The following is a 24,595-nucleotide window of genomic DNA, read 5'->3' on the forward strand; positions in this document are numbered from 1 at the left end:
ACTCATCAGCAGATTGTCTGCACATAGCAAAATTAAACCTCTCAAGCAGGACATTTGAGTCATCTGAGTATTGTTTTTTGAGTCTCTCCTTTCCTTCAATGTAGACGTCCCAAACTATGTCCTCGCCCACGGGTGGCGGAATAGTTGGCGGGTTGTCAAACACACGCTGACCAGCAGTTCCAAGATGGTTAAAAAGAAGTGTCAGTTTTCTAGTTGGTGGATATCTCATAGCATCTATCGCCAATAGATAATTTTCAAAAATTCTAAGCCACTCATTCCACTTTATTTCCGGCTTCCCAGCTTTTTGTAGGAAAGGAGGCGGTTGCACTACCAGTTGGCTCGTTGACATGCTCTTGGAAATAAAGACGCTTAATTTGCAGATTAAAAAAAAAAAAAAAAAAAAAAGTATGAATTTCAAATATATTTCATTCACGTTAGGAAAATATACATTTTTTTTAATACTCTTAGATCGTTATAAATGTTGCATTCTTAATGTCAGTGGCACTTCCTTGCGTTAGGCTGTGTAAGCTGCAACCAATTTGTCAAAATCTTTAAACACGGAGCTGTCGCCAAAACAGACGCTTTGAGCACAGGAAGTTGCTACGAAACAAAAGCGTCTCCGGAAAAATAGCGTGACTCCAAGATCTGGTTTCTGGGCAGCGCGAGTGGCGTCAAATGGGCGTGGCACGCTCACACAGCTCGCACGTGTCTCAAATTGAGATTTTTTTTTTTTTTTTTTTTAAAGAGTGCGCACGAGTGCATGCCGTCGTTGCGCACGAGTGCACGCGGGCTTAATCGCGCACTTCCTCTTTTTATTTTTTCATTTAATCGATCTCTTTTGAAGTGCGCTCGACTCTCACATGGAATGTCACACGCGCCAAGATCCCAAAAACGCTCGAGCGCTATTGCAGTTTTCTCTTCACAATAAGGCTCACCTTATCAAAACATGGAACGGAAGGGACAAGTAAGACAGCGTCGACGTCAAAATTTTGCCCAGAATCAGGAACACAGGAAATAGCCGATGTGTACGCGTCCGGTAGGTCAGTGGATCCAACCAAAGCTCACCCCACTCCTGGTACGAAAATGTAGTATGGAGGGTCAGTAATGGAAGGAGGAGATTCCACTCACACTCCAGTTTAAATTATATAGTTGAAGTTTATTTGTTGGATCCATGACAGACATCGACACCCTCACAGGTCCAGAGCCAAACTCCAACTGCCTTCACACCAGGCTCCAGAACCAGAGGGCACCGATGTCACATGGAACTTAGAATTCATAAATACTAAAGCAGAAAACAATAAGGAGTCATACAGAGAACGCGTTTAACATTGAACAAGTCCCACTACACTAATAAGTACACAGTTAAGCAAAAGATATAAAATAGTCACATATTACACTCTTCCTTTACAACATCTGGCAAAGTGCCCTTTCTTACAACACCGATTACACACCACCTGAAACGCCGGACACACACTTGCACTTGCGTCCTACTCTTCCACATCTAAAACAAGTGCCTTTAAAGACACCCATCATTTGTAGATGATTAGATTCAACTTTATTCTTTAAGGTATTGTGTTTGTGTTGCACCATACAAACCACCTCATTCGCTTTCTCCTCCAATTTTTTTTTTAACACCTTTTTTTTTTGCTCAATTCTCCCACACATTTCATCATATGTTCAACACACTTGGCAATAGCTATCACTTCCTCAAATGGTGATTCAGCCTTCAACCCCAACTCTTCTCTTATTTTATCATGAACACACTACATCACAAATTGATCTGTAATTCTCTCTTCAGTAAGAGCTCCAAGTTTGCAACTAGAAGCCAACTTTTAGAGAAGTTATAAAATCCTCTACAGATTTGTCTTTTTATTGTTCTTTCATCCCAAAATAGTATCTTTCCATTATAGTGCTTAATATGGGTAAGCAATGTTGATCTAATTTTATAATACAAATTTCATATTCATTTAGAGAATTCTTATCATTACCAACTAAATCAGGTAAACTCTCCAATACCTCTTGACCTTCCCCTCCCAGACAAAGTAAAGCGTTTTTCTGCTCTGCACCTAGATTCGCCCCACACACTATTGCATAGTGTTGCAAAAAATTTGCCACTTCACTGGAGGTTCCCCTGGACTAACCAGGAAAAATGGAGGGCAAGTAACATTTTGCATATTCAACCCCAAAAAAAAAAAAAAAAAAAAAATTTTAATCAACCTCCATTTGTTTTTTTTGTTTTTTAAATAGCACGTAAAAAAATCAATAATGAAAAAAAAAAATAATAATAATAATCCCAAACAAAACATAACAGCTAACGATATTGCCGGTAGTATATGTTGACAAGAAAAAAAAATTTTAAAAAAATTTAAAAATAAACAAATCCCAACCACCTGATTTTTAAAAAAATTAAACATAACAGCTAATGATATTGCCAGTATATGTTGACAGGAAAAGAAAAAAAAAAAAAAAAAAAAAAAAAAAAAAAAAAAAGTGTGACTTAGGGCTTTCTCCTTCAGCCTCAAAATCCAACACCTTCCATCCGCTGTCACCTTGAGACCAGAAGTTTCTCAATGCACCTCTTGGTCTGTTGCAGTGACTCCTTCGGATCCCATCTCCTGTCGCCAAAATGTGATGTCTGTAGCAATGATCACTCCAACGAGAATACAGGTAAGAGGTTTCTTTATCTCGTCCAGCCCTTTGATTCTCCAACTGCCACCCACAGCATTCCACCCGTTCCCATGACATATTTAGAACTTTACGATGTCACAGAAGTTAATACATTTATTAAAAAATATATATATAAAAATAAAAAAAAAGTTTCGAAATTGGAATCATTTGGGAAATGTTCATCTGTCCTGCTGTGGATTTAAAAAAAAAAAAAAAAAAAAAAAAGGGAGGTGTATGACTTGTAAAAAGAAGGGACATTTTACCAAAGTGTGCAAATCTAGCAGTGACAACAATGTTCTGAACAAATTAATGTGACTGAATCCACAGACAACAAGAGAAACATCTAGAAGATGATGTATTGCAGATTGGGTCTAGGAATGTAAAAAGGCCATTTTACTTTGTGAATGTGATGATGTTCCTTTCGCTATGATGGCTGACTCCGGATCCTTTTTCACTTTGATTGGCATGAAGAAATGGAAGAGCTTTAAAGACACTACATTGAAAAAGTCTGGTGTGAGACCAGTTGCGTATGGAGGAAGATACGTAGACTTAGTGGGGGAATTTAATACTGTGCTGGAGTTCAAAGGAACAAGGCGCAGGCTACTGTGTATGGAGGGGTCATGAATATTAGGGTGCCTAGAGCAAAGTACACTGGGGATAATCCTCAACCTAAACATTCCTGAGCAGGTGTTGAAGGAAGCGTGTATGGCAGTTGTGAGTGTATGGGTGAAAGCATTCCCGGACGTTTTCCAAGAGAAACTTGGGTGACTCAAAGGCTTTTCTCATCGGATTGTGTTAAAATCAGGTTCTGTCCCTGTGGGGCACATAGTGAGGCATGTGCGTTTAACCATGAGAAAGGAGCTCAAGAAAGAACTTAAGAATGTGTGTTTGATCGGGGCATTAGTGAGGCGATCGAAAGTTCAGAGTGGCTACTTGCAGTTGTACCAACAAGGAAGGCTTATGGGTCATTGAGGGTGCCCATCGACTCAAAGGATGTCAATGAAATAATTTGGGTGGGAAGGCATCCCTTGCCAAAGTTAACAGATGCTGGCCTCCTTAAATGGTGCCAAGGTTTTCACGATTTTAGATAAGACTGCTGCCCACACCCAGATTTCATTAAAATATGAGTTGGGGCATTTAACATTGTTCATGATGCCGTAGTGTAAAAACATTTTACATTCAAACAAATGCCATTTGGTTTGGCTTAGCTGCCTCAGCTTTTCAGAGAGCAGTGGAGGCAGTGTGAAAGGGTAGATCTAACATTTGATGTTTCCAGGAGGACAACCTAATTTTCGGTCATGATGTATCCTCCCACAACAAGTCAATAGAAATGGTCTTATCTGTCTTGAGAAAAAAAAAAGCCATGACATTAAGGGCAGACAAGTGCAAATTTGAAGTTGAATGTGTGGACTATAAGATTCTCAAGAAAGGTGTAGAACCAAAAGAAAGTTTAGTAAGGGTAATATCTGAATTTCCCACTCCCACCAAAATGGATCAGGTTCGGTTAATTTTCCGCATCGTAGAATTTTATTCCTGCTTTATTTTCAAAGTGCTGAAAGAACTTGCAATTTGAAGAATTTGCTCAAAAAGAATGAAGATGTGTGTGGAGCAAGGAGGAAGAAAATAAATTTGAAGTTATCAAAAGGGATGTAGCAAATGCTATTCCTTTGAGGTCATTTGGCACACAGGATTCTTCAGTCACAGGTGCAGTCCATATGGATTGGGCTGTACTTTTGCAGACACGCAATGGTAAGGATGAAGTGGTAACCTTCGCATCCCGGGTTGGGGGGGGGGGGGGGGGGGGGGGGGTGAACATACTATAAAGCCTCACATTCAATGACCAAGTAAGTGAAGCCTCCACAACAGCACTCACCAGATCGCCTCATACTAAATATTCACTTGTGTCTGTAACCAAACATCGCTTTTAAAACTAGGTCAGAGCTAAAATGCAGAAACAGAGCTCAGTGTAGAAAAGAAAGTATTAGCTTGCCATGCTTATTAGTGAGACTAATGCAGACCCCAGGAGAGGGTATTAAGAGACACAAAGCTATAGTTAGAGGCCATAATAATGCCTATAATAAAGTTTACCAACTACAAGGGAACACAAGATACAAAAGAAAGCATACCAGGTTTGTCAACTTTAAGATAGATAGATTCCACAGCCTTACAAAAACAATCCTGATAACTTAGGGAAAGCAATGCTGTGTCAGAACTCACCGGTTGAATCACTGGGATTTTCCAGCTCTCCAGTCTTTGAGTGTTTCGTTTCATTCACATCATCTTCGTCAGATTCATCCAGTCTAGCTTCGGGCTCCACAGTTTTGCCACAAAGCCAGGTATCAGGCTTGAGATGCTCATCTTCAGAGGAGAAGCCAGATCTGCCGTAGATTGAAGGGTAACTCTTGGAGTAGGAGTCTTTGTCTGTTGCTGCTGCCTCTTTGTTCACCTGCCGGATGGACACCGGGTTTGTGAGGACTGTGGTCTTGTGCACAACAGCGATGTCCTCTATGTAGCGTTGTGCTGCATCAGAAAGAGCACCACTGCCATGGGATGTATATTCAAAGGTAGGCTGAAGCTTGGGCTTGTAGGCAGTAATTAGAACAAAGTCATTGCCTGTTTGCCGGCGGTACTGCTCTGCAGCATGGACAAGAGAGTCCCAGCACTCTTTGTGGTTATCTGCCATATTATTCATCTTTGCTTGTTGGCAACCTATAGAAACAAAAAATAAAATGAAATTGCCAAATCCATTCATTTTACCAATATGTGCTGATGCCACAATTCTTAAACTAGCAGCTCCCAAACAGTCTTAGTTTTTCCTTTGTTTTGAGAGCTCTCCTATTTAGTTTTAAAGTTAAAACAGTACACAACCATTCACATATAGTGATGCACCATGTAGCACAAGCTACATCATATCAGACACAAATGTGTATTAGAAAAATCAAAGGACAGTGAAACCTCGCCATGCTAGAATCCAGTCTCACCAAAAAGATTTTTAGAGACCCTCATCCATCAGTGTACCAGTGGTGTATATTATCTCCACTAGTGTACTCCTAGCAGATAGCTTCATCATCGGGTCTCCTACCAGGGTATGGGGTAAGCATTACCTCCACCAGGTGTCATTTAGAGCAGCTGCCTGAAACATAAGCCTGGCAGCTAATATAAGCTTTTCAGTTTGCCTTGGAAGAAGCATGCGAAAATGACAAATTCCCGAAATGGCAAAAGACTTTGAATAATGATTGTTTGGAGTTTGCTTCCACACCTGCACAGACCTAGGTAAATACTGGTCTTCTAGAGCCTTTTAAGCAAATTGTCTATCACCAAACTCTAGCATGCTGATCAGTCGTGATGTTAACTAGCTTCAACAGGTCCTGTATGCTGACCGCCATCTACCAACCTTCAAGAACCTCTAAAAGAAAAATGCAACATCAATCCTAAAGAAACCGTGCTAAAAGCGACGAAACAGCCCAGGTCTACAGGAAAACTGAGCTACAGAGTAAACGGACCAACTGGAAACCGCAACAAAACAGGAGTGCCATAGGATTGTGAACAAGCCTTCCAGACACCTGCACACCAATGATCTGACCTCCTGGCCACCACGTGGCAATCCAGACTGCCAACAGAACTACTAACAGCCTCTCTGAGTCTATAGCCATCACAGTACCTTGATAGGAAGTCGATGCACCTTAGGCTCCATCCATAATAGAGGTACCCAGACTACATGGCTTCTGAGTAGGAAGCCATAACCCTCCCACAAGCCCTTTATGTATTTTTTAATGTGGAGTGTGCAATGAGTTATTTGCTATCTCCAGATAATATTGAGGTGTAAAACTAACCCCCTCATATTTGTTTAACAAAAATAAATAAAGTTGTTATAGACTGACAACCTTTGATCTAAACTCAGTCATAAATTTCAATTTGTATTGTACTATCAATAGGATCTGTAACTAAAGAGACTTTTTGGGGGGTGGGGACAGACATGACCAGCCAGTCCCATTTATCAACTGGTGATGTTTGCGTTGTTGGAACAGGCATCAGCCTTTACACCATCTTCAATGTGTCACACACCGACTGCTGGATGACAGGTTCCAAACAGAAGGTGGTGGGGAGGGGGGGAATCTAAGCTATGGTTTCCCAACTTATAGTGCGATCTTCGGTCCTCATTCTGAGAAGCTGAGCAATCCTACCATTTTCCTCCTCTTTACCCACACTTTTCCCATCCATTAGTGGCTGGCAGATCCCCAGCTGAATACCAGATTAACTACACAGGCTCATTAAAACATGTCAAGATGTTCATATCCCCAGTGTAAAGCAGAAGAGCAGATTCATTTCCTGAACAGGTTTCAGAACACTAGTGTGGGCTTTAGTGCCTTTAAAACTGGGTGTAGAAAATGTGGTTGCATGAGTCAACAGGTCTATAAAGTGTTCCTTAAAAGGCACACTTCTCAACTCGGTAAGAGGTGTGCAAGACGGAGCAGCTGGACCGCGTTTTAGCTTACTCCAATGTCACTCATAGGCTAGGTTTTTATTTAACATCTGTAAGGCCTATGAGCACCTGTCATCTAATCCCACTTGAGCATTGCTTACCAAGATGTTCTGAACATTTTTATGGGGTTGACCTGAATGTTAATTTATGAATTAATGCAGATGTTGTTTTCTAAATGTACTGTAGTATTTTGTTCAGGTTGTAAAAAAAATTAAACTAGAAGATGAACCTAATATATGTATCCTTTGGTAATTTTCTATACAAGTCTGGTGAGGTCTTTATTAATCATGGTAAGGATGAGCTTCTATTTTCTTTTTTAAAAGATTTCTCTATTCAAGTTTTATAAGCATAAATTATGGGTACGGATTTACTCAGTCTGATTTTCCTTTTATTCTCACGTGGGAATTAAGATGGGAGAGGGGGCATATTGTAGGTGAAACTCTCAGATTCATGCCATTCATCAGTTACAGGTCTCAAGATTTAGAAGAAAGACTTTAGGTTATGCACAGGGGCTGCTACAGTATTGTGAAGGGCTCTTCATCTTAGGTAAGGAGTGCAGATCAACTATGCTCTTCTTTCGAGTCAATTGGTAATGTGTTTCTAATTATGGGATTCCGTGTGTGTTGAGTTGGTGTGCAACCTAAATAAATAAATATATATATATATATATATATATATATATATATATATATATATATTTATTGCAATATTATGGTTCTGTGCATTGGACTATACAGAAATAGGTCAAATCTTTTCTAATATTGCTAGATAAATTTAACAGCGATCTGAAAAGCTGCATGCGATACTTGAGGATTTTTGTTGTAACATTTACAAATAAGTCATTACCTTAAGGAAAGCCAGGCATTGCTGCTCTACTTCAACTATGAAATAACCAACAATGGTTATAACCTGGAAACGGGTGACAATGGAAAGGCAGGACACACATTCCATACTTCTAAACCCTGCTGATTGAGGTGGTAGACTACTGCTGTTTTTTAGGATTATCGCTTCCCACTTATCTAAAGAGTAGGCTTGGCCATACACATGCACTGGAGGTGAGGGTTAGGGGGTGATAAGTAAAATAATTTGCAGGGCAGCCAAATATGCAAGAGACAGCATAGCATGCCGCTCTTTTAGTGTGTCCAGTCCAGCAAATGAGAGGCCATCTGGGGGTTGACTAGAGCCTTGTGACCGAGTGAGTAGGCTTCATCTATCATCGTGCGCACATGTGCTCACAGGGAGGAGAAAAATGACCACACCGGGTGAGGAGAATGATAGAGCAGAAGAGCAGCACGGTGCACGAACAGAGAAGCAGAAAGAACAGGGTGGGGAAAGGCTACATGCGGGAGACTGATGCAATGGAGAGCAAAGACACTGTGCATGACTGATGGAGAATATACACATCTCATGGAGGTGTGGGGAGGGGAGAAAAAAAAAAGACACATAGGAAGGCTATCAGACGGTTTCATATGGAAATCAAAGCTGCACAAAGAACCTATTACACGGCCAAAATAGAAAAGAGTGCCAACACCCCCAAAGAAATCTTTCAGCTGCATGGAGATTGCTTTCCCTCATCCACAAAGTGAAGAGGTAGAAGCCTCCTATACACATAGTAATAATGCAGGCTCCTTTTTTCAGACAAAAATCTCTGACATCTATTCAGCCTTTCCGACAGACCCTAATAGTCCCCCAAACATGGAGGGACAATGTTCCAAAGCTCAGCAACACTATCACGAATTCCGCCTCTATACCCTGAAAAAGTTAACAGCCATAAGTACCCTTAAATCTGGATCTTCTCTTGATCCGTCACCTCCATTGATCTTAGCACAAGGATCGGCAATAACAATGCCCATTTTGACTGATCTGTTGAATCAGTCATTAGATAACAGCACTATTCCTTCACAGTGGAAACATGTGATTGTGAAACCCTTGCTCAAGAAGTCTAACTTAGACCCTTCCATTCTAAATAATTACAGACCAATTTCCATGTTACCAGCCTTTGCCAAAATACGGGAAAAAGCATGTAAACACTCAGCTGTCCACTTACCTGGAAGACAACAATATACTTCATCCCTCTCAGAAGGGCTTTACACCCATGCATAGCACAGTATCAGCACTGATCGGAGGAACGGAAGAGCTCAGAAGGTGCTTAGATCAAGGTCGGACCTCAGCAATCATGCTGCTTGATCTCAGTGCTGCTTTCAACACAGTGGATCATGGTATCTTACTCCATAGGATGGGGGAAATAGGAGTCACAGGGACTGCCTTAAGTTGGTTTTCTGAGTTTCTGAAAACAAGATCGTTCCAGGAACTCAGTCGATCTTTTTATTCAAGCTGTTTTAAGAGCAGCTGGGGCGTACCACAGGGGTCATCTCTTAGCTCCACGTTGTTTAATATCTACATGCTGCCTTTGGCGAAGGTAGTAGAACCTTATGGCCTTGCCTTAGTATCATACACAGACGACACCCAGCTGGTGGTTTCTCTGTCCACCGGACAGAACTCATTTGAAGCTGCACTTGGTCCCTGTCTACGGGCAATATCCAACTGGATGCCTGACTGCAAACTTAAACTGAATAGAGATAAAACAGGTTATGTTTCAAGCTCACCAGGCCCAATCAAACGCCAGTCCATCTGCTTTGCATTTACTAGGAGATCTTCCAGCCCCCAAGGGATATATTAAGAGCCTTGGGGTTTGGCTTGACCCGTGGTTGTCCATGGATCAGCAGGCGAAGAAAGTATCAGCCATCTGTTTTGGCATATTTAGACTCCTCAGAAAAGTGTTTAAAATCCTTCCATTCACTGTGAAGAGACTAATTATACAGGCATTAACTAGCTCACGACAAGATTATGGAAACGCCCTATTCCTTGGGGCTCCAAACTATGTGAAAGATTGCAAGTGGTGCAAAACACTGCTGCCAGACTTCTCTTTAACATACCAAGGCATGAATCAGCCAAGTCAGCACTTTCAGCTCTACATTGGCTCCCACTGGAACAACAAATAAAGTTTAAGACATTAGGTTATATTCATAGAGCTCTGTATGCTAAAGGACCCCCATATCTGCGAACCTTGGCCACCATTTATAAGCCTACTCGACTTCTCAGGTTCTCTTCAGCAACCTTGGCAGCAATTCCCTCGGTAAAAAAGGCCAGATGGGGCGGAAGCTCTATGTCCTATCTTGGCACCAAATTGTGGAATTCACTACCTTTGTCTTTACGCCAAACCGACCAGGAATTATCCTTTAGTCAGCGATTGAAAACATGGCTGTATTGATTTCTGCCCTATGAGAGTGTTGTGGAAGATTTGTGGAAGCACTGGGAGGCCTTTGGGTAGCTATGCGCTCTATAAATTTTACAACATAACAGGTTTAAATTATCCTATGATATGGAATGGCCACTTGTCACCTATCCATAAAATGTACCATTATGGCAGTGAGAAAAACAAGCATTGGCATAGCCAATAGGTCTCACCTTTTGAACCTTATAAGTATTTAGATATGCAGCACCTTATCCTGGGACAAGTACAATATGACGTAAATTATGTAATAAAAAAACAAATAATAATATTATACAAAGGCAATCACCTAAGTTCTTTCACGTCACCTCCATGAAGTACAATCCATCCGATTCCCAGTTCTCTCATTGGCACCAATATCAGCAATCTAAAGTGCACATGACTAGTCCTGGGCATGTAAACAAAGCAATAAAGTTAAGCTTTGCCCGAAACCCTATTTTCCCCCAAATAGTGGCATGGTTGAGGAGAGAGAGAAAAAAAAAAAAAAAAAAAAAAAAACACCACGATAACCAACTGCAATGTTTGCGGCTTATTATGAAAGAATGCAGGAACACAAAGCATGAGAATGGCGGCTGTCCATTCCCATCTCCAAGCAGGACAGTTAGTTAAGCCCTTTTGCTAATGATCGAGTGTGGCTTAATTTGTCCACAATTAACATAGAACGATGTGTCCAAGTGAAATGGGCCCACGCGGACCAGATGCAATGGAATTTGTGGCAATGCCCGATATTCCAAGTGCCACTTTAGGATTCTGGAGGCTTTTCAAAATAGATTAAACTTCAATTTCCTCCTCCTTTTTGTTATGATTTGTAAAATAAATGGGTGTGCCGAATAGGTTATGCATTGTCCCTTTAAATAATAACAATGGTTGCTGTAATTGAGGACATTTAGGGACCCTGTTTAGTCAAAGTATTAAGACACAACACAGGTGCTTGACTGAAGTTCCAAGAAGCTGTAATAATTATTTTTGATGAGTAAAAATGCTTGAGCATTTCCCGGACTTCAAGGCCTTTCTCCCCCATATTTAATTTCGATTGTTTTGACCGATATGAATAAAGTGTGTTATGTAAACATAACTCAGCAATAAAAATACTTTCTTTTAGAATACATAAGCAAAGAACTTTGAAAAAAACCGTTTTTCAAAAGGTTATTGAAATGGCAATTCCTTGATGCTTTGACCTTTCAAAATGTCTTCACCTATTCCACCAAACTGTTGTATGGCTGGAGGGCTAAGTTTAATATTTGGAATTGAGGGGGGGAAAAATTGCGAAATTAGCAAAGGATCAGTTTGCTATTGTTTTACAAAAAAATGTGGGGCTGTCAGAACATCACTGCACACATCAGTATTTTACGAAACGATTGGTATATCAAGTTCTTTTCAATTTCTTATTTATATCTACACTGTACCACAGTGTTGCGGAACACCACAAGGAGACCGTGGTGGAATACACAAAAGGATCAAATACACACTATCACAGAGTATCCAGAGAGCCAAGAGTAACGAACATTATGGCAATTTTCTATGATTTTATTAAACAAATTAAGCTGTTCTGGGACATAAACCTGCCAACCAGAACATCTTCGGGCTAAATATAAATGTGACCTGCGGGTATGCCTGGATATTGGCATCAAAGTTAAGCTATTGCACTAGTACTATTAAGATGACCCACACTGCATCTGGCATGTATAGATGGACAATTTAAGTGTCTGCTTGCAGTGTACACATTCAAAAGCAATAACATGAGCAAGACAGGACGACCGACCTGGAAGATAAAATTGTGCGATCCCCAGGTTTAATAAAAGAAAATGCCATTGACAATGTAATAATACCCAATCTGGGAGAGAGACATATTAATCACCTGCAGTTTCAAACCAGTTCTTGTTCTTCTGAAATAAGCGCAGTTTTAGAACAGATGTTTTGGAGGACTGAGTATTTTTTTTTTTTTTAAAGCACTTGTTCGCTAGGTGCCAAAGACACGTAGTTCTTAGTACGATCAATACTGGGAATTATTAGAAGAGAATCACTCGGTTGAACGGTACTCCCTTTATGAGACAAAGATGAATGAAGAGTCAGCCCTGCGGATATTGAACCTATGGCCTGAAGATTAAACCGTATTCTGTGAAACGGTCGAACTCACCCACCGAGCTAAGTGGCATTGGACCCTGGTGGGATCAGACTATCTCTTGTACACATATTTTTCCAGTCACGGTCTCCTCCCCTAGAGAAGTCAGAGGTTTTAACCCATGGCTATTACTTGCACACAACACTAACAAATAAACTATCATAAGTATCCCTCCTCCACATATTCTTACCAGCAGCTTCGGGCTGACCTCGCCCTTGCAACAATGACAGAAAAAGCAGTGCTGAAGCACTATCATCCCCATCACTGCCTCCACGCCACTGTTATCCCTCCTGCAAGCCGACCACCTAACTTTGGTGTCCCCACATGATGTTACAACTCGAAAGGAAAAGCTACAGGGCAGTACAGACCCCTGCTCTGTCGGACTGGGCGACTTTAGATCTTTGAAACCACAGAGAGGAGGAAAGGTATGGGACAGAACTGTCTCAGCTCTCTCTGGGCGTATTCAGGGAAGCTGGCCAGAAAAACATTTCCAAATCTACAATGCATATGGGCACAGCACTGTCCCAACGTTGGTTATAGTAAGATCAGGCGAAAGGTTACACCTTCATGTTGGAAAGCTTGTTTTTTTTTTGGTCCCAACTGTGGCCATAGTAAGATCAGGCTAAAAGCCACGTCTCCATGATGGAACACTTTTTTTTTAAAGCAATTAACAAAATGCATATTTTTTTGGCAGGTGTAAATTAAAAATATTGCAGAAAGAACGAGGCGAACTTCTAAGATGGACACTATTTGTCCCCGGGCAAAAATCAAAGCTGTAATTCAAGGCTGGTGTATTTCTAACAGTGGTTCAACTCTGTGTTCCAAGTCTTGCCATTGCTTGAGAATGAATGCAGAGTTCCACAAGCCTGGAGTGAAGTGGGAATGGGGGAGTGCTGTAGCGGCTGGCATGAAGAATAAAGTAATCACACTTGTAACGGGGGCAGTATCCATGGGCGGAAACCAAGCAACGAGAGGAGGGACAAATACAACTAAGTGACCAGTAAAAAAATATATATATATTATATATATATATATAAAAAAACAACACTTCTCCCCCCTCTCACCCCCCACACACAACACACATTTATGAGAGGCACTACAAAGAACCAATTAAAAGCAAAGGGCAGCAATGGGAGTGCACTTACTCCACAGAGTAAGAAACAGCATGTTTCGAAGAGACAGCACATACACTGCCTGGGCGAGACCTAAAAAGGGACTAAGAATCTAGGGAAAGATTAGTGGCATAGGAATTGCCCCCTACTCAGCCTGGGTGCAACTTTTTGGCTAGCTCATGGCTTTGATGCACTTGCTGCCCTCGCAGGCCAGCACCCATTTAAAACAGGGCGTATTACAATGTTGATGCAGATGCGCCACCCAAATCACACCAACATCTAGGCCCAGGACGGACTCAGAAAAAGATGCCGCTGTTCACATGTTCTGTTGAAGAACTTTTTTTTTTTTTTTTTTAAACCACCTGTTTTTCGAAGGATTGTTAATGTTGGGTCATTAGCCGAGAGATGCTAGCATCTGCATTTGAAAAGCTACCTCTGCCCTCTCACAAAATGGGCTGTTTAACCAGTGATGATCTACAAGAAAAGTCTCTGAACTAAATGTTCTAATTCACGAGCATGCGAAGTACCGTTGTGACATTTGATACTATCAACCAGTCCTTTCTTCTCAGCCAACAGCTTGTTCTATTGTTTTAACACTCATTACGAACTTGAAACCCCAGCATACCAAGTGCTGTTGGCTAAAATGCCAGAATTTATCTAAAGGTGTTAAACACGGAGCAACTGGTCAGCTCAGTTTTCACAAATTTTAATATACCATTTAAAACAACTCCTTAAGGTTTAAAAGCAAAAGTAAACTCTGCTCACATATTTTGTAAAAGTTCACACTTCCATTCACACCATACATTAAAATAAACATTGGCAATGAAAATCGTTTTTACCTTGTGTGGTGGAAAGTTTTATACCAAGCTACAGAACACAACCTTCCCTAATACAAAGAATAAGGGAAGGATGATAGGCAGTAGCAGAAGGAACACCATGCAATTCTCTCACAAGCAGAGGACAAGTACATCAGTAGCCCAACACATTAAAAAGAGCAGAGTTAAAGATCTGTTGTACACTCTAAGCACACAAAACATGCAAGAAGTGCAAAACTCCTGGAGCATAATGCCAAGCCTCTTATGAAATTACCATATATTAATATACTCATACAAGATAATGAGCCCTCATCTACTTAGTGCGACATGCTTCATCAGCAGGTTCAACATCTAGCACTAGGAAGCTTTAAAGAAAACTGTTGTTCACTCGTTATATATTCTCTTAGCTATGGATTATGTAGTTTGGGTGAATACATGGCCCTTATAGTGACAGTTACATTCTCCCTTTGCTAAACTGTGCTTGGGTGACCTAAAAATATTTTACAGCTAGGTCTCCTCCACAAGACTAAACACTGGAGGGTTGAGCAAAGGACTCTGCTTCTTTCAGTCAATACTGTTCTTATAGGATCACTCTTTCCTTACGGATATAAATATCTCACATCAAATATTATAAAACAGTCTCTGCTAAGCAGGGCATGTAATGGAAATGTATCCTTTGTTTTTCATAAAATGAGGCAATAGCACCGGAATCACTGCTTCATAAAACTGAAACACCTTGAGCATAAACAGTGCAAGTTTCCCTCCCTCAGAGGACAGGTACAGCTAGAGCAGTAGCAGTGCAAAATTTCCAATCACAGGAAAAGTAGAAATTGGGCAGCAGCAGTGCAAGTTTTGCTTCCGCAAAGAGCAGGTACAGCATGGCAGTTGGAAAGCAAGCGTCCCTCTCGCAAAGAAACCAGCATGCGCAATCTTCCATTTCACACAGAATAAATTCAGCAGGACATACTTGTGTAAACTCTCATCTCTTGGAGAACATGTATAGTTAAGAATGAGTGACATACAGATTAGAGCCAGATCTTTGGAGCAGAAGCTTAGCTCACTGAGATGAATAAGCAGGTGGATGAGGGAGTAACGATGAGAGTTCTGCCACCATTCTCTCTTGGATGAGAACGGGATCATCTTGAAAGTCCGGTCACTCGCAGACCAGCGTGCTCGGATTCGTGGGTTTGTCACGATTTGAGAAATAGCCAATACCTAGCCGGTCATTTTATTTGGAGCAGCAGAGCCATTTCCTAAGTAGCTATACTCTAGACAGGCACCCTGCTGGGTGCAATCTGTTCAACAAGGATTCTGAATACATGCACAGCAGCTACCGCGCACACCCACTTCGGTGTTGCGCCGGTTCAAAAGGCTTAGGGCCACCACTGCTCTGAGCAATCCGATGTGTGCTTAAATGAAAGTTGCGAGAGGTCAGACATTAGAAATAAGAGTTGAAAGCTTAAACATGCAGCGGGGGGGAAAGAAAGACACTGTTTTTGGCTTTGTGACGAGCAGGCACAGAGGGAGCTGCGCAGATTTCATGCAAACCATGCCTCTGAAAGGGACCTTTCGCCCTAGAATCAATTCTTAGAGAAATCTTCAAACGGGGGGGGGAGTAGGCAATACACGTGAACAAGGTCCTAATTTTGCTTTATATAGGAGAATGCTTCAAACTAAAACAGTAAAGTATAACGTACAGTACCGCATCTGATCATTAATGCGCAGAATGAAAACGTGTGTGTGTGTGGGGGGGGGGGGGGGAGAATTAAATCATTATATTAATTAGTGATTTTAGAACCTGAGGGGGGGGGGGGGGGGAGATCAGACTTGTTTGGTCACAGAACGATGGGAATTATGCCATTACCATTATTACTTATACAAAAATATGAGGAGGTTTAAGATCAGGATCGACAGTGAAACCATGCAACAACAGAAGGCCGTCGTGGAAAAATACTAAAATGTTAATTAGTCCTAATTTCACTACAAACGCGCTATTTCTGTATGGAAATTGGATGAAGAGTTACACATACTAGAAGACTGACAAGACGGGCTTGCTTTATTGTGTCAGTCAGCGAGAAGCTGCTGCTTTCCGTTACAAGCGTGCACAGGATTCAATCAGGACGCCTGGTTCCTCCCTGCCTAACACAGGTACCTACAGCACAAAAACACACCTTCTCTGCTTCGCACCTCCCGTCTGTCAATAGGTTCACGACGTTTTACTGGATGACTTTTGCCACTCCGTCTCAGTGAGCGGCATCCGGGCTTCAGGCGGATGGAAGATCACGAAGACCCAGGCAAACGGGACCGGTGTTGTGGGTAGACTTCAGCTCACGGGAGCCACACGGCCAGTACGCACGCGTCGCTTCCTGTGGCCCTCCAGCACTCTTTCCTGTGCACCGCGGACCAGCTTTGTAGACATCCGCCGCCAGGAGCCACCCGGTCTGTACCCTGCGTCACCGGGCCATGATGCTCTAGAGGCGCAGCTCCTGGGGTTCTTCACTCTTGTCTCGATTTTCGAACTTAGTCGTGGTTGAACGGTTTCTTTCTGTTGCTCTATGTAGGTTTTCGTAGCTTCTGTGTTTTATAAATTGAGCACGGCTGATGTGGGCTGGGCCACAGCGCATTGTTCAGAGCACGCTCTAAGTAATACTCTGACCAATTCGTTATGAAAGGAAAAGCAAAGTCAACGACTTCGACGTGTCTAAGAGGTCGATTTTCAGCAGTAGGTCGATAGCCACCTATCCATTGATATAGCAGCCTCTGTGCGGAACTTTAATTTTATTTCACAAAGTAAACGTATCCAGATATCTGAAAGTTCAAGCCGCCATAGTAAGCGTAGAGTCTTCCCCAGTCCCGGAGCATGCAAGTAGATTCCGCCACACACGGGTGCTGCAGTTGAGCATGTCTTTATTCGCCAGAATCCACTCACACACTGCTCATTAGCCCATACTTTCCAAAAACACACCGTGACACACCCTCTCCCCATGTTCCTCCCTGCATGTCACAGAGTTCCTGTTCAGAGTCAGCCCAGAACCACAGGGATCCTAGTGTGTATCTCATCAATGTGAAACGTCTCTCCCTTTGTTAAACAAAAGATGGCAGGCATCATTTTAAATCACATCTCAATCCATCGCGGAGCCCGCACTTGTCTGTCTGCTCGTGTGAGCCGAGGTCCACCAGTATCGAGGCAACAGTGGCACAGGCTCAGGAGCCGGACCTGTGGGTGTGGTCGCCCACATCATAGTTGCAGGAGCTGGCTAGTGTTGAGGTAGGTGTTTAGAGTGTGTCCCCCCGAGTGATGGACTTCCTAGGATAATGTGCTGTCACCATGTGTCCCTTGCATGCCACCACCTGTAACGGGTTAGTGGTAAAAGGAGTCTCAATCTTTTGTTTGTTTCACCTTTACCAGTACCCAGTCTCTTTTTGTTCAAGACTATTATCTGGTTGTGTCGGTGCTGCTCAGCATACGCTTTCATTTTGCTCATTTGAGTAGCGTCTGTTACGAAGTTTGTCAGGATTCACTGATCGATCTGGATGTCCATCCAGGTAGTTTTGTTCTGATAGCTCTCACAAACAACAAGTTAGCTAGACTCTCACCCATTGTAGAGTGAGAAGTTGATTGATAGGCCTGGTGGGCCTGGCACACAGCTTGGCTCAAATTGATTCCTTCCGGGAATGCTTGTTGAACTACCTTCTTGAGGGTGGTCATAAATCGTTCAACTACACCATTGGCTTGGGGCCAGAGGGTTGTACTATTTTGGTGTTTGACGTTGAGTCGTACAAGAAACTCTTTGAACTCTTGTTGAAGAGTGGGCCATTATCGGATTTGAGGATCTCAGGGATACCCCAAGTTGCAAAGCTGTCATCAAGCCTTTCTCTGACTTTATCATAAGTTGTTGAGAACAGTGTTTCTACCAAAGGAAAACATGAATATTTGTCTACCATGAAATGTTGCCTTTTTCCTTATGGTTTGAAGAAGTCAAGTGCGACTCTCTCTCAGGCATGGGCAAGAAGGTCAGACATAGTCACTGGGTGCTTGGGGGGACAGGCAATTGCAAATGTGGCATGCTTTCAATTCCTTTTGTACTCAAACTTCTAGTCAAGGGAACCACATGCTGTCTCTCAAAGTTTTTTGATGGCTACAATTCCATGATGTAATTCATGAGCCAACCCATGACCCGTTGCCTTCAGTTCTCAGGTATGATGATTCTTGAGCCTCTCAGTAGTATGCCTTCTCATGTGATGGCCAACTCATCCTGTACGTTTTAGAATTCAGTATCATCAGCCAAAGGCCATGCGTGTCCCCTCCTTGATTGGGTCTCAATGAGTTCCTTGACAATAGTCATGTCTTGGTCTGTGTTTGTGGCAGCAATGATTTGGTCCACAGACAGAACTGCTAGTATGATGGACCCCACAATAAATTTGACATATTCTTCAGCCGTCCTGGATGTCAAACTAAGAAGATGTAGCAGTGGTCATGAAAACTAATCTGCTGGGTTCTGATCCTTCCCTGGTTCATGTACAGTCTCATAGGCATACTCTTGAAGCATCAACCCTGAACCTTCGATGCAAGGAGGCATCTAGGGCTTCTGATTTCCAAGAATAGTGAGCAACGCCTGGTGGTCTGTGATGACAGTAAATCGTTTCTCATAGAGGAATACATGAAAATGCTCACAGGCCCACACCACAGCCAGACTCCTTTTCCAGCTGAGACATGTTCTGTTCCAGACAGGCTTCGACTGGCATAGGCCACAATGTGTCTCTGAGCATTTGGACGGCCGTTGTGTTGAGCAAGGACTGTGCCTCAAGCGCCACCGGGCTCCCTTCTACCGTGACCTTGGTATGAAGCTTGAGGTAGTTGCATTCTCAATTGCCTGTTTTATTTCTTTGAAACGCTCATCACATTCAGGAGACGAATGAAAAGGAACATTCTGCTTTGTCAACTCTCTCAATGGGGCACTCACTGTGGACATTTTTTTAATTTATCTTGAGCATTATCATCTTTGGGAGGGGTAAGTGGATTACAATGCTTGCACCTTCAGGGCTCGAAAAATCCACTCAACCACTCGCATTGACAAGTCTTATTTGATCAGGTCGATCTTTTTTACTACTTACTCGTCCCTTCTGGCGTGTTGACCCTGAACAGGTGTTCTGTTCAGTTGAAAAGAGGAGGGGCAATAAAAGATACCCCTTAAATCTTGTTCTTATGTCACATTTGCTCTGTGTTCAGAAACAGAGGTCACAAGTCTGTTTTTCTTACAATTAATTTTCCGTCTGACTGGCGAGTTCCAGTACTTTGTAAGCAAACTGTGTGACCTGCTGCTTAGAATGCAAAATAAAAGGATATAGGGTGTCAGGTTTTTCCTAACATACAACATTTAAATGACTAAGTCAACTGAGCAAACATTTCAAAATATATTTCAGTAGTTGTGAAAGCCCTTTTTTTATATTTCTGTGTGATGAAAAAATATTTTAGTAAGATGAAAACAAATCAGAATACTTTATGTGTTGATGTGCAAAGGATATGTTTCCTGAACCCAATTTTCAAAGATTGTTAATACACTATATAGTTTTATCAGTAAAGCTGCAAGTTAGTGGAGAGGTTTTTTGACATTTCTTGGAAAGTTACCGTGTGTAGATGACAATATGTTACCACATCATGGTTTAGTAATATATTTATTAAAACTGAGTGTTTATGCAAACTGAGAAACACTCCTGCCGTGATGGCAATGATGGCAATGTTGTTAGTAAACTAAAAGAAGTCCTAGGTTATGTGGGATAGGTGTCATGGGTATGTGGGCTAGATTATTGTGATGCATGTAGCATACCTTAGTCTACTTAATCAAACAAAAGAGGTTTCTTTGTACTGCAAAAATGCTGAGCTCACATATTTGAAGGTGCAGTCATATGTGAGAGTGAAGAAAAAGGCAACCTGTAAACTATTTGCGTAGGATCACACAATTTGAGACCCGTTTACAGGTCAAATACATTACAGTTAGGTTGAGTAGCTTATTTAAGTTACCCGACCAGCAGGTCTAGTAACAATTTTATGATTTTTCGAGCCCTGACCTTATCTGGACCTGGAGTCATTCCCCCATCAGAGAATATGTTCCCAAAACCCTTAAGTTTGGTTTTGTGAAATTCACATTTTGCTGCATTCAAAATGACATCTGAATCAGCAAGTAACTCGCACACATGAATGAGGGCCTTGTTGTGTTATTTCTGGGTTCTTCCAAAGACCAGTATGTTGTCGCTGTAATTGAAAGCATTTGCAATAGGTTGGATTACTCTGCAGATAGCATCCTGAAATATCTCAGCAGCTGCAGATACTCCAAAACTCAGTCTCTTGTATCTGAACAAACCAACGTGAGTGGAAAAAAGTGGTAAATTATCTGCAGTTCTCTTCTAGGTCAAGTTGGTTGTACCCTTTGTTTAGGCCAAGACAGGAAAATACTTTAGCTCCATTCAATTGCGTAAGTATGTCGGCTGTATGGGGACCAGGGTGGTCTGTGATGATAGTAAATCGTTTCTCATAGAGGAATACATTAAAATGTTCGCAGGCCCAAACCACAGCCAGAGGCTCTATTTCACCAGATGAGACACATTCTGTTTCAGACAGGCTTCGACTGGCATAGGCCACAGTGTGTTTTTGAGCATTTGGATGGCCGTGTTGAGCAAGGATTGCGCCTCAGGTGCCAACGGGCTTCCTTGTACCGTGACCTTGGGATGGAGCTTGAGGTTGAAGAAGGCCATTTCAGTTGCAGTTGCATTCTCAATTGCCTGTTTTATTTCTTTAAAAAAAACTCTGATCACATTCAGGAGACGACTGAAAAGGGACATTCTGCTTTGTCAGGACTTTCAATGGGGCACTCACTGTGTCAAAATTGTGAATGTATCTTGAGCAGTAACATCTTTTGGGGGTGGGGCAAGTGGATGACAGTACTTGCACCTTGTCTAGATCTGGAGTCATTCCCCCATCAGAGAATATATGCCCAAAAAACGTAAGTTTGGTTTTGTGAAATTCCCATTTCGCTGCATTCAAAGTGACATCTGCATCAGCAAGTATGAATGAGGGCCTTGTGTTATTTCTGGGTTCTTTCAAAGACCAGTACGTCGTCACTGTAATTGAAAGTATGTGCAATAGGTTGGGTTTACTCTGCAAATAACATCATAAATTATCTCAGCAGCCGCAGATACTCCAAAACTCAATCTCTTGTATCTGAACAAACCAACATGAGTGGGAAAAAGTGGTACATTATCTGCAGTTCTCTTCTAACTCAAGTTGGTGGTATCCTTTGTTTAAGCGAAGACGGGAAAATACTTTAGCTCCGTTCTGTTGTATAAGCATGTCTACTGTATGGGGACCAGGGTGTCTCTCCCTGTCATTGGCTCTGTTAGGCGGACGCATATCAACACAAATGCTCACTACTCCACTACTGTCCTTTTTTTGGTACAACTACTATAGGTGAAACCCATCGCCTGGCGCTTGCGAAATGTTCAATGATGTCATGTTTCAAAAGTGTTGCCAACTCGTTCTCTACATCTTCTTGCAGATGAAGAGCAACTCTACAGTGCTGCTGGGCAACCGGACAAACATCTTTGTTGATATGAAGCTGTACTTTAATTTTCTTGAGTTTTCCCAAACCATGAAACAACAATGGGAATTAGCTCATAATCCTAGGCGAGCACAGAGGTTGTACTCGAGAGACATTAACCCCATATCAGGCGCTGTGGCAAAACTGAGCAACATGCACAGAACAAGGTCCTTTGTAGGACATGAATGGTGGCTCGTACTGGCATCGTTTTGTGTTGTATTGCCACTGTGGACAACCCTTGTCTTTGTAGCGATTTAGAAGCTGCCCAGGTGTATACCTTAGTGTATGAAGGAGTGAGGCGTGGCATGGGTGAGAGACTTGAATTTTTCTACTGGCATATTAATCAATGCCACACTGTCGATGATGAAGGATATGGGGTGATCGTTCACCTTCAGTGTAATTCTGTGATAGTCTCTGAAAAAAGATCGGCGCTTTGTTTGGTGAGTTGTCTTCAGACTTTGGTCTTCCTCCCAGGCAGCTAACTCCACATGTGCACGCAGTCGTTTGGTGAACATCATCAGCACGTACCCATCGTCTTTGCTGGTACTCGATAGCGACATTGAATACACTTTGTACGACAGACTTGATAACGACTGATTTTGCTTGGCCTCTACTTGTCATAACATGTTGCTTTTTAGTTTTGTGGGCATGGTGAGAGTGTCTGTGGTACGTTCTCACATCCATCTTTTCCTTTCCTTGTGACGCACTTGATTTCTCCGTAGCAGAACACACAGTCATGAAGTGGTTCTCTTTCCCACAACCCTTACACATTTGTCCTAGGACTGGACATTTGCCTCCATGGGGAAACAAAAATCCACATCAGAGCATAGTTTTATTTTCTTCGGTGACGTCGACTTATGTGCATCTGTTTTGTGCTTGTGCTTGCCTTTCATGGTCAACGCTGATTCATTGTGTGCTGTCCCTGCTTCCATGTCAGCAGCATGTCGTTTTGCTAGTTCCTCTGCTTTCGTGACCATCAGCATTTTCTCTAGACTGTCTCTCTCAACATGCTCCTCCTAAAAAGAATCTGAAAGGCAGCCATCGATAATTTTGAGGCACATGGCTTCTTAATCGGTAAAGTGACAGAACTTGAAACGTTTAGTAAGTGCATCAAGTCTCTCAACAAACTTATCCATTCTTTCACCAGTCTGTTGTCATACTTTGTTGAAGAATCACCATTCCGTATTGGATAGAACTTGGCTTCCATTGCTTCTTTCACCTTTTGGTACAATGTTCCATCAGTCTGTGAAACCTTCTTTAGTAATTAACTCCGTCACCTGCAAAGATTTTCAAATATTTAATGATTTTCTTATCATCTTCTTTGTCTAGCATGTCAAGAAGTTGTCAAATGTTTCAGTCCCCGCAGTACACCTGTCACCAAATTTCTGTTTGTTGGATGTGTCGAACAGCAGTGGTGCTGCAAATGAATGCAGGAGGGGCAGATGAGGGGTCCGTCTCCGACCCAACCCAAGTAACCCGCCTGGAGGGGCCATCTTTGGATCGGCTACAGATGCCCAGTGACACGGACCGCTCCCAGAGCCCCCCTGGCCTAAACTCATGTGAAAGAACACACTTGAACACATTTATTCTGATCTGATAGCTATGTCATATCCTACTTAATGGAGGGGTCCACTACGAACCATCATTCTCTGTCTTGTTCTGTGGTTGGAATTGCTTTATGGGGGCGACAGATGCTTCTAGGGAGAAGTTGGGGGATGGGTGGTTCTGGGGTTTTTGCGTTCCACTGTTGATGGTTTGGATATTTGTTTCTGTTTCAGTCTGAAACGTTTTGCAGGTAATGGCACAGACTCCTGGCCAGGAACAAATGACATGCTCCTTTGGTCTTCCCTCCAGGGGTCCCTATGGGAAGGGGGGACCTGCCCTCTGACACACTTACCTATCTTAACAGGCACCCATGGTGGTGCATATAAAGAATGTCAGTTGGCTCCTGGACAGAATAAAGCGTACAGCGGTATTGACCTTTGCCCAGCGACACCACTCTGACATGCTACTGCTTCAAGAGACCTACCTTTTGGGTGACAGCTGCCCCTTTTTAGCGTATAAAGGGTATGACAGGGTATACCATGCAGGGTTCACCCGAGGCTCTAGAGGAGTGGGCATACTTCTGCATCGTTCCTTCCCCTTGACAGTCACCCGAGTGGTGAAGGATCCTTTTTGGGTAAACTCACCAAATTTATCCTGGACCTCCCGCAGGGTATAACACTGATAGGGGCGACTTTAACACGGTGCCTTATCCAGAATTGTACACTTCTAGCCCCCCTCTGCAGCTAGACGCACCATGGCCCAATGCCTCTCTGACTGGCTTGCCTCCCTGGGACTTTGCGATGTATGGCAGATCTGGCACCCAAGACGTAGACAATTCAAACACACTTCAGCAGCACACCACACGCAGTCCTGTATAGACTTTCTTTTCATGCCTGCCCCAGACTGTTGTGGAATTAGAGATCCTTCCAATGGGCATATACGACCATGCACCTTTGGCTCTCCA

The 24,595-nt window shown here is 42.4% G+C and overlaps 1 protein-coding gene across 1 annotated transcript in view; it reads right to left on the reverse strand.

The window, feature by feature from the left end:
• The window catches only part of AKT1S1 (AKT1 substrate 1), a 58,960-nt gene extending 42,118 nt beyond the window's left edge, over positions 1-16,842 (reverse strand). The window contains exons 1-2 of the mRNA XM_069200944.1: positions 16,663-16,842; positions 4,885-5,376 (exon numbers count right to left, since the gene is read on the reverse strand). Of these exons, the coding sequence (XP_069057045.1) occupies positions 4,885-5,359 (475 nt within the window). The 5' untranslated portion in view covers positions 5,360-5,376; positions 16,663-16,842. The remainder of the gene's footprint in view (positions 1-4,884; positions 5,377-16,662) is intronic.
• Between the last annotated feature and the right edge of the window lie 7,753 nt (positions 16,843-24,595).

This window comes from Pleurodeles waltl, chromosome 7, assembly GCF_031143425.1.
Source record: "Pleurodeles waltl isolate 20211129_DDA chromosome 7, aPleWal1.hap1.20221129, whole genome shotgun sequence".
NCBI lineage: Eukaryota > Metazoa > Chordata > Amphibia > Caudata > Salamandridae > Pleurodeles > Pleurodeles waltl.